The sequence below is a fragment of the Dermacentor silvarum genome, chromosome 2, assembly GCF_013339745.2.
Source record: "Dermacentor silvarum isolate Dsil-2018 chromosome 2, BIME_Dsil_1.4, whole genome shotgun sequence".
Classification (NCBI taxonomy): Eukaryota; Metazoa; Arthropoda; class Arachnida; order Ixodida; family Ixodidae; genus Dermacentor; species Dermacentor silvarum.
This window is the reverse complement of record NC_051155.1, coordinates 228,865,635-228,881,037: the sequence shown is the minus strand read 5'-3', so window position 1 is coordinate 228,881,037 and position 15,403 is coordinate 228,865,635. Positions and strand designations below refer to the sequence as shown.

At 47.7% G+C, this 15,403-nt stretch overlaps 1 protein-coding gene across 1 annotated transcript; it reads right to left on the bottom strand.

Moving 5' to 3' along the window:
* Positions 1 to 1,879: 1,879 nt before the first annotated feature.
* LOC119442826 (estradiol 17-beta-dehydrogenase 8) lies at positions 1,880 to 13,487 on the bottom strand. Its single transcript, XM_037707860.2, has 4 exons — positions 13,396 to 13,487; positions 7,346 to 7,550; positions 4,490 to 4,686; positions 1,880 to 3,831 (listed from the first exon to the last, which is right to left on the bottom strand). Exons 2-4 carry the CDS (start codon positions 7,530 to 7,532, stop codon positions 3,427 to 3,429), a joined length of 789 nt encoding a protein of 262 aa, XP_037563788.1. The 5' UTR covers positions 7,533 to 7,550; positions 13,396 to 13,487; the 3' UTR covers positions 1,880 to 3,426.
* Between the last annotated feature and the right edge of the window lie 1,916 nt (positions 13,488 to 15,403).

Genomic DNA, 15,403 nt, shown 5'->3' with positions numbered 1-15,403 from the left:
TACTGAAACTCAGCAATAAAAAAAATGTTTCTGGTATGCTGACTGTAGGGCACATTTGTCAAAAAAGGGGTGTAGTACCACAATGGAAGGGAAGAGTGCCCACCATGATTACCTATGTTGGTGCAGCATTTAAACGCTGCTCCATATTTGCGTCACTCCCTCCTTTATGAGGTGTTGAAGTTGAAGTTTATTTATTTCTTTGTTACAGAAAGAGCAACTAGAGCTAAAGGCCATGTGGCCTGACAGAGGCTCTTGCTCCTAAGCGCGTTCGGCAAACATATTCAAAGCAAATACAGCACACAAAAAAAACGATTGAATACAATGTAGAAAATACATATCAACAAGATAGATTTATACAATTATTACATGAATATACATTCTATGCTTGAAAAAGTATTGCCATGTACTTTCACATTACAGTGCAAATTGAAACATACAGATACAGTGCATAACAAAATGTTAGTGCAAAAGCATTTTCTATAATGAATTTGAGAATGTAAGAGAAAGGTTTTATACATTCTTTAAAATGGAGTGCATAAAAATAATTTTTTTGTTCAACGATGTTGGCGACCTTTCGTTGTACTTTAACACCAGTGACATCTGCAGGTGTAGGCGTTCAGGTTTATCAACTTTGACACATTGGGAACCCCGGCCTCTTTCCCATAGCCAAGTCAGCATGCAGGAAAACTGAACTGCGAACGGTATTGCCAGATTGTAGACGAGGAAGAACGACCTTATAATTTGCGCCACGGTTGCAACAGTCGACAGGCATGAATATCTTCGAGACTGTGAACGGAGTTGGGCTCTGCCTGGCGGGCGATTCACTAGATGGTGCATGATAGGAGTGGCGCCACTGTCGGCGCTATGAAGTCTTCATCGGCCGAACTTGAATCGCTCGCGTCTACACCTTCAGGCAGCAAAGCGTGGCCGGAGTTCACTGCCGACGATGAACTAGACCATCGCAACGCAACGATACTACTCCGACCACAAGGCCATGCTACTGTCAACCAACTTGAGCCCGCAGACGCCGTCGCTGGAGCCCATGAACGACGACGATGACGAATAAGATGCAACGCGCTTGAAGTACCTGTCGGGCTAGCACTACGACATCCCCCCAAAGTATGATGCAGTTACGAACCCGATGAAGAAATGTAGTGTCATCACAATGGTGCCGGTCTGAAAAGCTTGGCAAAGTGGTGTCATCCAGAAAGAACACTAAACGCAATGTGCGTGAAACGCTACTTTAGTAAGAACTCCGCAAATGTACCGCAGGCGAGTTCGCCATAGCAGTGTGGCTTCCCTAACAAGGGTATCGTTCCTGAGTTGTTCTAGTCTATCGCGTCTCAATGTGCGTGTTGTCACTAATAAGCAAACGAATAGAGTGAAGTAAGATGGCAAACACTCTTTGGAATAGGCAACGCTTTTTAAAGTTTTCTGCCAGCGTTGAGTAACGCTAGTGATATACATTTTCAGTGCGGATATATTCACGCACATATTAAATTATTTGATGTTTTCCTCATATTTTCTGCATATTCCCGTTCCCCCATTAGAGGGTAGCCAACAGGACCGTTATTCTATAGTTAAGCAGCCTATATTTCTTTTGGCGTTTCACTCTCTCTCACTCATTGGTTAGTTCTCATCCGGAGTAGAGACAATGGATAATAAGCGGGTAACCATACTTTGTACGCATACACAAAAAAAAAAACTCTTCGCTTCTCTTTACTTGTGCCCCAGCTCCTTTCTTACTGCCATTCTCCTATGCAGGCCCTTACAAATTTCGTACCTTCATCAAAACGCAGCCACACCACCACGCAAGTATCTGATGCGCCTGCTTTATGCGCTTAGGTGGAAAGCAGATAAACTAATACAACATATCAGGCACTGTTTGGGACGGCTTTTATTAGTTGCAAAAAACGACTTATTTGAGGAGGTGGCCTCAAGGCCTGCGAGGAGATCTGTGTTTATTAAAACAGACTAAAGTATGGGACTTTGGCTACTAAAGTGCAAGGCATCCCAAAAGTTCAATTGAGAAAGTCTGATTCAAATAAAAGAAAGCAATTATAACTCTGGGTGTAGTTCTATGCTGCCCCATTTCGCGGCCGCTTTTTATTCCTTCCTGCGTCTCTCTCTTGTTCGGTTCGACCGTTTCCCAAGACGTTCACAGCGCAGTTTCTACCTGTCGGGAGTCAGCTCAGTTGCTTGACACAACCTGCGGTTGCTACAACAGAAATAGAGTCCAGATGATCTAACGTGGTTCGAGGTGGAGGACTCTGGTCATTGCAGCGGGAAAGATGCAGACGAGACGTTCAACGGACTCCTCACAACCGCAACTGTCGCATAAAGTCGTTCTAATGGCGAACAAGTAAGCCTTCGGGAAAGTCACTACTCGCGAGCGACACCACACAGCAATGCTACATCGCAGTTGAAGAGGCCTTGTGGTAGCTGCAGCTTCAGGGAAAGATCGAGAATGCACAGGCGGCAGTTTGAGAGACAAAAAAAAGTTTCAATCAGCTAGCCCAACTAACGTTACGTGCCAGCGAAATTAGTGGAAGACTCTTGGCTGCAAAGGTCCTAGGATCCTAGCCACATGCATGACTATTTCACAAAGTGAAGCGTGTATTTCTTCAGTTACTGAGTTGAGTGACCTCAATGAAAGCCTGCAGACTTGAATAGTTACCGGATGTAGGTACTGATGGCACTCTCTCTGCTTTATTTCTCTGCTTTCAGTATTTAACACATTTACCCCTGCGCAGAGTGGCAAATCGCACGTGCATCTTGTTGGCTTCATAGCCTTCCCTTCTCGTTTACATCTCTCACACACACTCTCACACACAGTCAACAATCCCGATTTCGCGTCAACATTCACAGACGGCTACTGACGTTGATGAAAACTCTAGAAACGAGAAAGCTATACCCAGTGTAAGGAAGAAATTGGACATCCCAGTCAATTTTACCGAAATCAGAGCTACATAAATCGTTTCCCCTTCAAATGCGGTGGTTAAGTAGAAATGTGCTTGCGATAAACGCTATAGTTGGAAGACACAGGAACTTTGTTTTTTCCAGTTCTGGCTTGCACCCGCATCTTTTACAATGGCAACCCATGTGACCGCCTATATTGCTGCACACAGTCATTCGGTGCTCGCGTACTCTATTGTTCAAACACCGGCCTGTCTGCCCAATTTTCCCGAAATTAGAGCTGCAGAAATCGTTTCCCCTTCCAAAGGCGGTGGTTAAGTAGAAATGTGTCTGCGATAGACGCAATAGTTGGAAGGCACATAGCCTGTGTTTTTGGCCTAAAGTCACATGAAAACTACATTTTCAACTGCATTTTCAAAAACAGTTGTCCCTGCGGTGCTACAATGTGCACGTCGTCGTAGCGAGAGTTATTTCAGTGTCATTCGCCAAACATTCCACAATTCAATGCTGTCACATGTGAAGACCACCAGTGACATCGAGGGCTGCTCCAGTAACGAATGAGCTCTCCGCCTCGTCGCACAGAAACCGGATGGTTCTGGCAATCTCCTCGGGTCGGGCTGCCCTGCCGAGGGGCGTGCAGGCGGCCACGTGGGCGCGGTCCTTGTCGTTCACGTCGGCTGTCATGGCGGTGTCGGTGAAGCCCGGTAGCACCACGTTGCAGCGGATGCCGTGCGGCGCCAGCTCGAGCGCCGCCGTCTTGGTGAAGGCCACGACGGCTGCCTTAGACGCTGCATAGGCGCACTGTCGGCTCAAACCCGTCCGAGCCACGATGCTGGACACCGTCACCACGGCACCGTTCCGCACGCCCCGCGATAGCATCTCCCTGGCTGCTGCTTGTACCGTCAAGAACGTGCCCTGCGCACAAAATCGCGCACGGATCAGTTGTGAATTTAAATATGGCGGGTAATTGCGTACGAGCATTGCAAAAAACCTGATACTGTCCACTAATACTGCTTAGAGGCTATTTCCTTTTTTTTTTCTTTTTTGACGGAACTTACTGCACCGTAACGAGTAAGTAAAGAAATCTATTGGAGTTTCATTACTTGACTAATTCGTGCTTTACCAGCTTTATTGCTTGAGGAGTTTTATTGCTGCAAGCCATTACTTACAGCTCTCTACAAGCGCCACCCACCGTTATGCATACCTCTACCAAGTCACCATCATCCCTCATACCACCTTCTATTACCCTTTCTCAACGTCTCCAGTGCAGAGTAGCAAACCGTAATGCGCAAGCTTTAGCCTACTCCTCTGCCTTCCTTCAAGCCAACTCTCTCTGTTTTGATTATTATCGTCATTCATTGTTACAATACCCGTTCCATGAATCGGCCGACATGTAGTCGCGAATAGTCGAAATAAAAGTGGCTTACAGTGCCTCGACTGCTTGCTGATACTCGCTGTTCATTCGTACTTTCATTTTACGAATCGCTCTAGCAAGTCAAGCGCTGCTCAAAGTGTCTAGTCCTCAGAGAAGGCGTATTGCGCATAACTATATGGGCCGACAAATATTGCGTACCTTTGCGTTAACTGACATAACTCGGTCGAAGGCGTCGGGCTTCGTGTCGACGAGGCTGTCAATGTTCTTGACTCCGGCGCTACAAACAACGATGCTCACTGCTGGCAGGCCCGGCGAGTCTCGTATACGACTGAAGAGGGACTTAACTGATGCCTCGCTACTGACGTCGACCTGCAAGGCCAGGTGTAGCCCAGCTCCTGTGGAAATGAAATAGATTTCATAATATTAAAAACCCCTTTCAAAAAGATCTAAGCAAGCTTTTTCCCCAAAGCGCAAATTCTTTCTGAGGCCGTCATGGTGAAATATACGGACATAGCTAACGACGAAGTTTCAGGCAACACTGGCTTGCGTGAGGCACATGTATGAGACACCATCGTATATGTGCCTTGTTGAACACTGAATGGCACCCAATGCACTTCATATGTTTAACTCCGTCTCAAGGGCACTGCCGCGATTATAGGCACGTATTCTGTATGGCGCGGTACTAGCGCCTGCGAGAAGTGATCACGGGATTACCATGCTGCATCTAATTTTTGCACCTAGGACTACTCGTGCGCCACGGTGAAAGGCTCCTTTTGCAAAGAAGTGTATTGTGGCTTTGGGAAGCGACCTTTTGCGAGGTCTGCAGCCTACTGCGGATCATACATGCAAAACATGCGGCTGTAACATCGGCGATTATAATTCCCCAGAAGTTGGCACTGCTTTATGTTTGTTTGATTCTTTTCGTTTTTCGTATTTTGGTAAGTCCGTCTTGTGATAGCAATGCACCTAGCATGCCAAAATTTCAACCTTATTCCACGCGGAGATTCGCAATCATTTACACGTGCTGATGTTGTCATTTCTGCGAGTGACTGATGGCAGTAATGGCCTACTCTGGTGTCTGAAAGCACAGCCTAACAACGTCTCTGTGGCATGCAATCGTGGGGCTGCATTCAACACGAGACAAACATTATGCGACTCGGATGAGGTCACGTATATTTCTGCTCTCAACTTTTCCCTGCAAGTAGACCATTTGTGTCACTGGCTTCATCCATTTCTATGAATTCGTTCACTCGGGACACTGATGGCTTCATGCGACGGGCCGAATACCTCTGTGCCAAACGGTAATGATATGAGCTCGAATGTTGCACGTTATCTCGACAAGTGACTGCACTCATGTGTACCGAAATGCATGAGCAATGGATGATCAGTACTCTAGACGTCACTGAGCGAAACGCGTTGTCCATGTGACCTACAGCTTCGTTTGTGACAACGTCTATACTGCTGTTTCGCAATAATAAGGCGCCTGGATGAAAGCTACCATTGGCTTTAGACCCTCGCGAACGAAATTAACATGCTCCTATGCCGCGGGTTTCTCCCCGACAGCTTGTACTCGAACATACCCACTCGATCTGCACATTGCGCCTCATAGCGTGTGATGCATGATGGTGGTGGTCGATACGTGCCCGAATAAACATACGTTGGGAATTAACGCTGCCTTGGCTGTTTTAAGAGCCGTCATCCATTCCTCCAACAATTGAAGACTGGATGCACCAACGCTCAGACTTTCCCTAACAGGTATACATGCATTATTTTAAGATGCCATGTGTATAGCTTACCTGGCTAACGAGACTTGAACCAATTGAGCGCGTAAAATATTTATTCCATATTTATCTCTAAATCGTACAATTAGTCAGTTGCACAGTCCTATAGTTATGAAACTATATACGTCCGCCTCATTCTATCACCGCATACCACGGGCCACTCCCCGTCGCATATCACTCTGCTCTGAGAGCAAGATATTGGAAAGCAAACGGGCACAAACTATACCCACAAGAATTACTAGAGGCGTTTCGCTTCGGTTCTTTCTTTCCGTGCTGCTTTTCAATTTCTCCCGTGCGTACCAACCGGTCTGAACAAAGCAAGAGTTTCCAGAATAAGTCATGTCAACATTTACAAAAGGGTACTAAAAACATTTGTCTACCGCTGACAGCATACCATTTAGCAATTACATAGAAAATCCTTAAGAATTTATATTGTACAATTTATTCAATTATTGTCTATATCAAGAAAACAGTTTCTGGTCGTGTTAACTTCGAGCGATATGGTATTTTAAATTTCCGCTCCTGAAAAGTGAACGAGTCGCAAACCATGAATAGCTGATGAGCAACGAAATGTCGAGCGAGTAAAAAAAAATTACACCATCTTCCCGTAGGGGAACCCTGAGTAGTATGCGAAGCAGCCATGGGGTCGACTCGAAGTTCGGGATCGGCCTGTCGCCGCTGCCGTTTCGTAGCAGCGGCTCGAGCCCTCTTCTCCGCGGCGCTGTCCACGGCGCTGACACTGGCGTTGACGATGGCGCTGTCCGTGGCACTCATCGCAGCGTTGCGGGAGGAGAATGAGAGGAGCGGAGCGCGCGCGCGTCATTATACCGCGAGCTACAGTGGCGCCCCCCAGCGGAGTATTCAGCGCCTACCGTCGCGCCTCTAACCTAAGCTGCTTCGCATTATCGCGCGCGGAGCCGCAGGTGTTGCCATAGCGTCGGAGAGGAGAGGAGGAATGCCGAGAGGAGAGGAGATGAAACAAGGAGAGGAGGGGGAGGGGATGCGCATGCGCAGCGTCGGAGAGGAGGTGAGATGAGACAAGGAGAGGATGGGGAGGAGGATGCGCATGCGCAGTGCGGGTGTGGACGCCGCACGGCGGATGGAGGGACGGACAGAGCCGCCGGGAAGAAATGCTTCGCATTTAAAAAGCAGTCGAAAGAGAGCCTAAAAGATCAAAATTTTGGTGAAGATGAAGTTAGATCCTTCCTATAGAGTACAAAAACAATATTTTGCTAGGAGTGGCTAACGCAGTTGGCCTCGTAGCCTTTCTCACCCCCACAAAGCCTAGACACGGTCTCGTAGGCAGCATCTTGGTTGCAGTCGGCGGCCACCACCCGGGCTCCATCCGCTGCTAGAGCCTCGCACACAGAGCGTCCGATGCCGCTTCCAGCTCCTGTCACCAAGGCTGTACGGTTCTCCAGCCTCGACATCGGGCGCAGCGCAGGGGAAATTGGACACATGTTTCTTGTTGAACTGATCTGATCAAAATGAAGCAAAGCAGAACAAACAACCGTCATTACTGGGTATGTAGCCAAAGGGAATATGAAGAGTCCGATAGATAGAAGCACAACAAATAACAAGTTACGAACCATCGCTATGTGCCTCGGATAGGGTGAGCCGAAGTTTTACAGGTGAACATATTTCATCAACAAAGTAGGTGTGGCTGTTTGGCGTTATTTGTGGAGTGACGTCACGTGTATTTGCTGGTGCGGGCCTCAGAATGCAATGAATGATGCTGACGAGAGCAGTAAGCGCTGGGCAATTGCCAGCACAATCTTTAGCATTGCCGTCATCACCAGAGACGGCTCATGATGTCACGTAGGCAGTTGCACCGCGGTTCAGCTTGTACTGATTCTCAGGTTGTCCACCGAGTACAGCAAGTATAGCGGCATGCCTTGGGATTGGCACATTCACATCTCCGAACGCACTGTCTCGGCGATTGGTATTACTCACTCAGCACGCGGGGCGAGGCAGCACCACCTAGGCCTACGTACCCTGGCCCGACTGCCATAGAATCTAATGGGGATGCTCCCGCGTATGCAACAGTGATTTTGACGTCACCGCTTTCGTCACGCCAGCCTTGGCAATATAAATTTCGGGCCAGGTAGCATGGCGTCATAGATCGGAGTGCGTAGGCCTGTGCTATGTAGGTGGTGCTGGGCGAGGTCAACCACCCCTCGTCTAACCGATAATAACTAATCGGCAATAATCGGCCCTCTTGAGTCTCACCTCATCGCTACTTTTTAAGCACGAACGGAGGCCGCACGTGCACTGGCTCGGTAGCACTGTAATCATGATCACGAGCGCTCACTTTCGATGTACGTCTGTTTGTCTCGGAGGTAAACTACCGTTGTTTGTTATTTATTCGACGTACCCACTATACTGCTTTGTTAGTGCTGCTGAGATCACGGTGTTGTACTATGATAGCTGGATAGTGCATGTGGGTTATGGACCCCGTTTGATGATATCAGGTGACATTGAATTAAAGCCTGTCCCAAACGCTCGTGGTAGTGAAACATCTAATGACATAATGGAAGCACTTAAAGAAATTCGCTCAGGTCAAACATTGTTACTAATAAAGTTGTCCATCCTCCATAAATTACCGAAGAGTGACAAGGCCTTTGATGATATCAGGAAACTAGTGGATATGACTGACGAAGACTGTTCGTCAAGTGTCACAGTACAGAAAGTAAATGACGTGCGGTGGCTCGTTCAAAAAAGTGCAGATGAAATTGCATCCATTAAATCTAGGCTAGATTAATCTGGGAACAGGGCGCAAAGGTCGAATTCTGTATTTTTCGGTTTGAAAGATACTGAAAGAGTAACTTGGGGTTGAAGCAGAAGTCTTTAATACTACGGCCGGGACATCTACATGAAACTTAACTTTGGGCACCTGTGAATGTTGAAAGCGCTCACACCGCTTTAAAGCCTGAACGAACAGATGAAGTACTGTGAAATTCGCGCAGTTCACCGCAGCTAATCATTTCGTGTGCTGATTATAAGATACCGCAATTATTCTGTCCCAACACGCTCAAGGCTAGAAGTTATCTCGTTCAATTCGCCAATACCTAACGTAAGCACCATTCAAACTTCGGCACAATAAGTTGTTATCAGTGGCACGAGCATCGAGTTTGTTTCTCGTTTCTTGCGCAGCACTTCCAGTTCAACTCCTGAGACGACCGGGGACGACATTCAAAATAAATCAGAAAATATAGAAAAACAATAGCACAGTACAAAATTCATGGGTTTCATAATAGATATATTAGAGCATAAGTTTAGGTACAAGTTGAGTTACTGTCTGGAACTGTCCAGACTGAACTGTCTGGAATAATTAGAATTAATTAGAAATTACTGATTACCGGATGAAATTCCAAATAAATCAGAAAAATATAAAGAAATAGTACAGTACAAAATTCGTGGGTTTCATTAAAAATAAATCAGAGCATAGGTTTAGTTACAAGTTCAGTTACTGAACTGTCTGGAATAATTATAATTAATTAGAAACCACTGATTACCGTGGACTAAGTTCAAAATAAATCAGAAAACTAGAAACAATAGCACAGTACAAAATTCATGGGTTTCAGTGTAGAAATGACATCAGAGCATAATTTCAGTTACGAGTTCAGTTACTGAATTGTCTGGAATAATTAGAAATCACTGTTTACCGCACACCAAAGCACATAATCGTAGACTTTCCGCGTGAGCACGACTTCGGTGAACTTCCTGGAAACCCGGAAGTAGAAAGCGGTAGTAATGACGTCACCAATGACGTCACACACAAGAAGGTAACATGATATTTAACCGGCTAATTATTAGAAAACAGTTGCCTGGCATAAAGCTGAACATCTGCCTAACAGAGCGGATGTGACGTCACTCCCTCCTCTCTCGCTTCTCGTCTCCCAGCGCGCACCTGCTCGCATCGCTTGCTCGCAGCAGCTGCGCGCGCGCTCTGGTTACATGTTCTGACGTCAGCACCGGAGCGGGCGCGGAAGGTGCGCTTCGTGCGCCGCTCGCTAGGGGGCTACGCCCAACCAGGTGGTGCGCGCTGCGCTTCCTCCTCGCCCTCTCTCGCTCCTCGCCCGCATATCGTGCTCATCAAGTCACCTCAAGGGCTGCAGAAGATAGCGCCAACCTTTCCCTTTCCCTCAAGAACCACTTATCATCATCATCAAGTCACGCGAAGCTCTACCGTGCCCTCCTGAGCTTCGTTGACGACACCGGCCTCACTGGCCGAGTCTAAACCCTGACCTCCCCTTTCCCGCGCCTCCGGCGCATCTGACGCTGCTGCTGCTCCTGCCTCTGCGATCTTTCTCTCCTCTAACTATCAGTCCCATTTCCCCTCTGTGCAACGCGGTTGAGGTGTCCTCTATTGAGAGACAGTTATCGCGTTGCACTTAACCCAACATTTCACCCCCTTTCCACAAGAATCTCCAAGCCAAGGGAAATACGTTCGCACGCTTGCTCCTCCTAGTTCGCTTCGGGCGTTGCGTTCGCCATGAAGGTGGTCGACGAGGAAGCCGCCAGAACAACACAGCCTACCCACATGAAGAAGACCTACAGACAATAGTTATCTGTGTCTGTGTCGCTTCTTTCAAAACATACACACGCAGAGTTAACCTAAAGATCACCAACGCCGAGGTGCGAGTGCCACTAAGAGACACTTAAGTCAAAGATTAGGGTCGCCTACGGTTTTTTATTGACCAGGTGATTCAACTAAAATAGTTGGCCCCTGCCTGAACCTCCTTGTAGCCTCAGGTTGTGATATCAACCGTTACTGCAGCCTTTCGTTTCTTTACACCAGCATCCGAAGTACTTTGCCTAAACTTGATGCACTCAGCAAACTATTTAACACAACAGAGTCGAACCAATGCCCGTAGCCAGGATTTTTTTTTTTTTTTTTGGGGGGGGGGGGGGGGGGCACTTGCTGAAGGCCTTGATTATTTGACGTAAGCGCCTATTTTTCAGTAAACATTTTCGGTAAACATCGCAGAATGTAAATTATGTGACTTTTTAAATACTACTTCATTAATAGTTGACAGCATGACAGCCCGCAGCGGGCCGTGCGTAGAATTGTGGCTGAAGAAAAGGGGGGGGGGGGGGGGGGGTCGCAGTGGCGACAAATTCGGGATCGCAGCCGCCCCTTTCTGTTTATCGGGCGCCGACTGTCGGTTCCGGCGTCCTCTGTTCTTTTGTGATGCTCGGGGTCGCTTACGCGGCGACCCATTCGGTCGATGTACTCCATGGGCACCGAAAGATCAAAATTGCGGAGAAGGGGGGGGGGCCGGGGGGCTAGGCCCCGTTTCCCCTAGATACGGGCCTGGTCGAACCTTATAATTTCAGCCGAAACATGACTAAACCCGTCGAAATGCTGAGAATGTTACGGTTTTTCTTAATCGTTGTCAGTGTAATCTGGCTTCATATCTTTGAGCAGTCGTTATCACAACGAGGGGTGCCGGATGATTGGTAGGTAGGTAAGATTATTCCACGCGCGAAGACCGGTGTCTTCAGGCACGTTATATCTACTGCATCTGCCCTGGCTATATTGTCAGTGGGTGCTTATAAAAGGTTAATAATTTACTGGCCGCCTACCGAAGTATGTCATCAGCAACGCCAAAATATCGTCTATTGACACATGCGAGTATTATGGCATCAGCCTTCAAGTAATCTCGCTTGGTCTTCTCATAAACAACGTGTCACTAACGAAAACAACCGTTCCCTAGGCTGCAAACGACGGTGCTTGCGTCTTGCCACCCTCCCGACCGCCCTCTATGAAACTACTAGTATGTCGAAATATATTCCCGGCCTAAGTTCCAATACGCATGCTACGTTTGGGGCCCGCAATCTATAACCTCTCAGATACACTTGAAACTGTTGAGAATCGCGCAGCTCGCTATATTTACTCTGATTACTCGTATCACACGAGCGTCACCAAAATAAAACATGAAGCACATCTTGCTGACCCAGACCTAAGTGTCTTACACTTTGGCTGTGCCTTCACCGTAAATTTTACCGTTACCACTCTAGCGCCTCGTTAGTTTTGCCAGCTCAACAACCGTCCAGCCGAATAAACAGTTCCACCCGCCGTCTGTCCCTACTGCTGTTCATCGCAAATGCGTTAGCGTTCTTTGGCGAGTGCCCCAGCACCGTCACGCGAAAAGTGCCTTGTATCTGCACAAAAATGCGTAATTTGCGAAGTTAAGACAATTTCGAATCGCTGTAATAGTTAAATGTAGATGATTGTAAGCTTTATAAACGATAAGGAACAAGTTAAACCCCCCGAAAAATTGATAGAGAATACCCATAGAGATTCTCGTACATAGGGCTCCATAGAAAATGCATGGGAAGCTTATAGCAGGGTTGGGCCAACTTAAATGTGGGGATGGCCCAAATCGTAATTTGGGGGTGGGCCAACTTCAAATTTGCAAGTGGACCAGCTTGAAATTTTCGTGTGGGCCAAATTAAACTTAGGGGTGGGTCGACTTTTAAGTTTGGGGTTGGTGCAACTCAAAATGTGGGGTGGGGCCAACTTGAAAGTTTGGGGTACGTGGACGTACTTAATTTTGGGGTTGGGACAACGTGAAATTTGGATGTGGGCCAGGTTGAGATTTTGGGGTGGGCCAATGTCCAATTGAACGCTGCTGAGTGTCATTCGAGTTATTAACTTCTCGCGGGCAAGCGAGCGCGTTGAAACGCTTGGCGCGTTTTCATTGGACCTTACCGAGGCACAGTTCAAACGCAGGCGAGAGCTTGAGCGGATAAGTAACGCGTGCAAACACACGCTTGCGAGAGCGACAACGAGAGGGACATGGCATCGCGGCGATGTACTCTCCTCTCACGCAACACCGTGCGCGCTACTGTGGCAGCTGGTGCCTTTCACCCGCTCTGTTCCGTCGAAACGAGCTCGTGCCTGGCGTTTCGGCTCAATTGGTAGGGACGCTTTGAAGGGGCCCGATCCGGCGAGATAATCTGACAATCGTGTACTAAAAGCCTAATCATTCTTTTCCACCAGAAAGGCCATGGGTAGGCGCGCATAAGCTAGGAAAAGCAAGTAAGCAAAAGTAAGCAAAAGCGAAGTCACAGCCGAGCCAAACAACGCTTACGCATTAGTAGACAATTCTCAGAATTTCTGTCGCTTTTTTTGTGAACACTCCATCGGACTGAAATACTCTCCCCAAAGATGCTACGCCGCACACTGTTCCATAGAGTTTCGAGGTTGTCATCGAATCGCTATCACTAAATAATGGCTCGTCCTTAATGTAAAATATCATGCCTGGGGCATCTTAAATACTAACAAAGAAATAATAAACATTCTCTGGCACTCACGTTCACTGTAGCTGCTGATTCGACAACAAGGAGTAGTCGACTAAAGGCTCTCGTATGTTTCTGCCGTTTTATAGGCGTTTCGTGGCATGCAAAACACGGCTAAAAGACGTCAGCAGGCGTTTTAACATAGCTGCAAAGGTGAAACAACCTCGACATTTAAATGCAGTAATAGGTGTTTATGCTAGCTTCGCAGGGGAAATGATTATGTTGTCTATGACATTTGCGCTTCCGAAGGCGCGACGCACATCATCTTGTGACGTCAGTAGCTTTAGGTATTTTCCTTTGCTGTAGCAGACAGCAGGTCTGACCTTCTGGAATACTTCCGTTGTTTTAAAACAGCTTTGACCATGGAACTTTCTGCACGTCATCGCGCAGCGGTTAGTTGAGCATCTCGTCCTAATTCTTGGTTTTATTTTGCTGACGTTCAAGCATGAGATGCATATTTTGTTAGCAGGCTGCGTCAATGTATATTATTTTTTTAGTTAGTGTTTCGGTTATTTTTCAAGTTTGAGAATGACGTGCTACCTATTTTTGTCTCTGCCTTCACATCCGCATGTGAAAGCATGCATTAGGGCTAGGAGAGACGCTGTAGTGGAAGGCTCGGAAATAATTTTTATCACCTAGGTTACTTTGACGTGCGTCTTAATTCTAGGGGCGCGAAGATTCTCGCATTCGGCCGCCATTTCAAATCAGGTGCCACACTGTCGGAGTTTAACACGACACCTCGTGCTCAACAAGAGCGCGCCTTAACCACTGAGCCTCTCCGGCGAAGATTATGTTGAGTTGTTGGCTGTTTAATTATTATGTAATTATATCTACATTACTGTGGAGAAAACAATGTTTTGCTTTTAAGTAGGGCTTTCGGGCATTGTCAAGTTGTTTATTACAGTTGCCAAGGTGTTTATTTAACTGGTAGACGGGAGAGCTCGACATCGGTGGAAGGGGGGCTAACCCGGCGTTAAGCCAGAAAAGGCACTGTACGAGAAGCTGTTGATGCGCCTGGCTGACCGGCTTCTTCAATCAAGTACTCTTTATTTTCTTTCTATCCAACAATATAAACAGAAGGCTCTGTGAAAAACACGTGCTTAGACAGCTTGACAAGTTCACAGCCTTTTAAACACATTCCGAATCATTATTCCGAATCGGCTCGCCGCCGACGCGCAGATTCTCGCTTGGCCGTGCGACGCGCTTCAAGATGAGCGGCTTCTTCTTCGAGTGTCCGGATCTTCTCTGGTCGTCCCATGTCAAGTCTACATGTACTCGGCACAAAGTCAACGAGAGTTCTGCCGCCGTCGAGGCGGCTCAGCTTTATCTCCCCAGTGACGTCACGGCCAAGCTGCGCCTCCAGACTTGCAGGGGTGTGGCTGGTCGAAACCTGCCAAGCCGCTGCCACAGACGCCGGCTGCAGTCACGGACACCGCGCGCGTTCGGCGCGAACGCGGGGAAACGGGGAAACGCGGACGACGTTGGCAGCAGCTCTGCGCGTTGCCTCGTTGGTGCTGCTACAATTTCTTTCTCTCTCTCACCCGAGCATGGCACGCGCCGCGCGCATGCTCTCCTTCCCTCTCCTTAACGCCCCATGTGAAGGCAACATGTGCAGGGCACGGAGAGGAGGCAAAGCAGACACCGCTCCGCGAGGTGGTTGCTTGTCAACGCACGGTGACGTCATCGCCAGGCGCAGTTGTTTGTTCGCACTACGCGGCCTAACCAAGAGCTTAAACAGCTCCACTGTTAATATAGTTCTCGGCCGAGATTATGTGCTGCATCGAAGGGAAAAGGAGGGGGGGGGGGGGGGGGGGGCAGGTGGAGTCACCGAACTACACGGAATACGAGACGGGAGCAGGGGCAGCTTGCACGAACACTTAACAAAAAAATAATGACGAATTTAAGAACGCGTTCTCAAATTCGTTGTTATTTTCGTTGTTAAATGTTCGTGCAGGCCGCCCCTGGTCTTTGGTATTTTGCTTTGCGTGACATTTTGCCCTCTCTTCATCTCATATAGCGATAT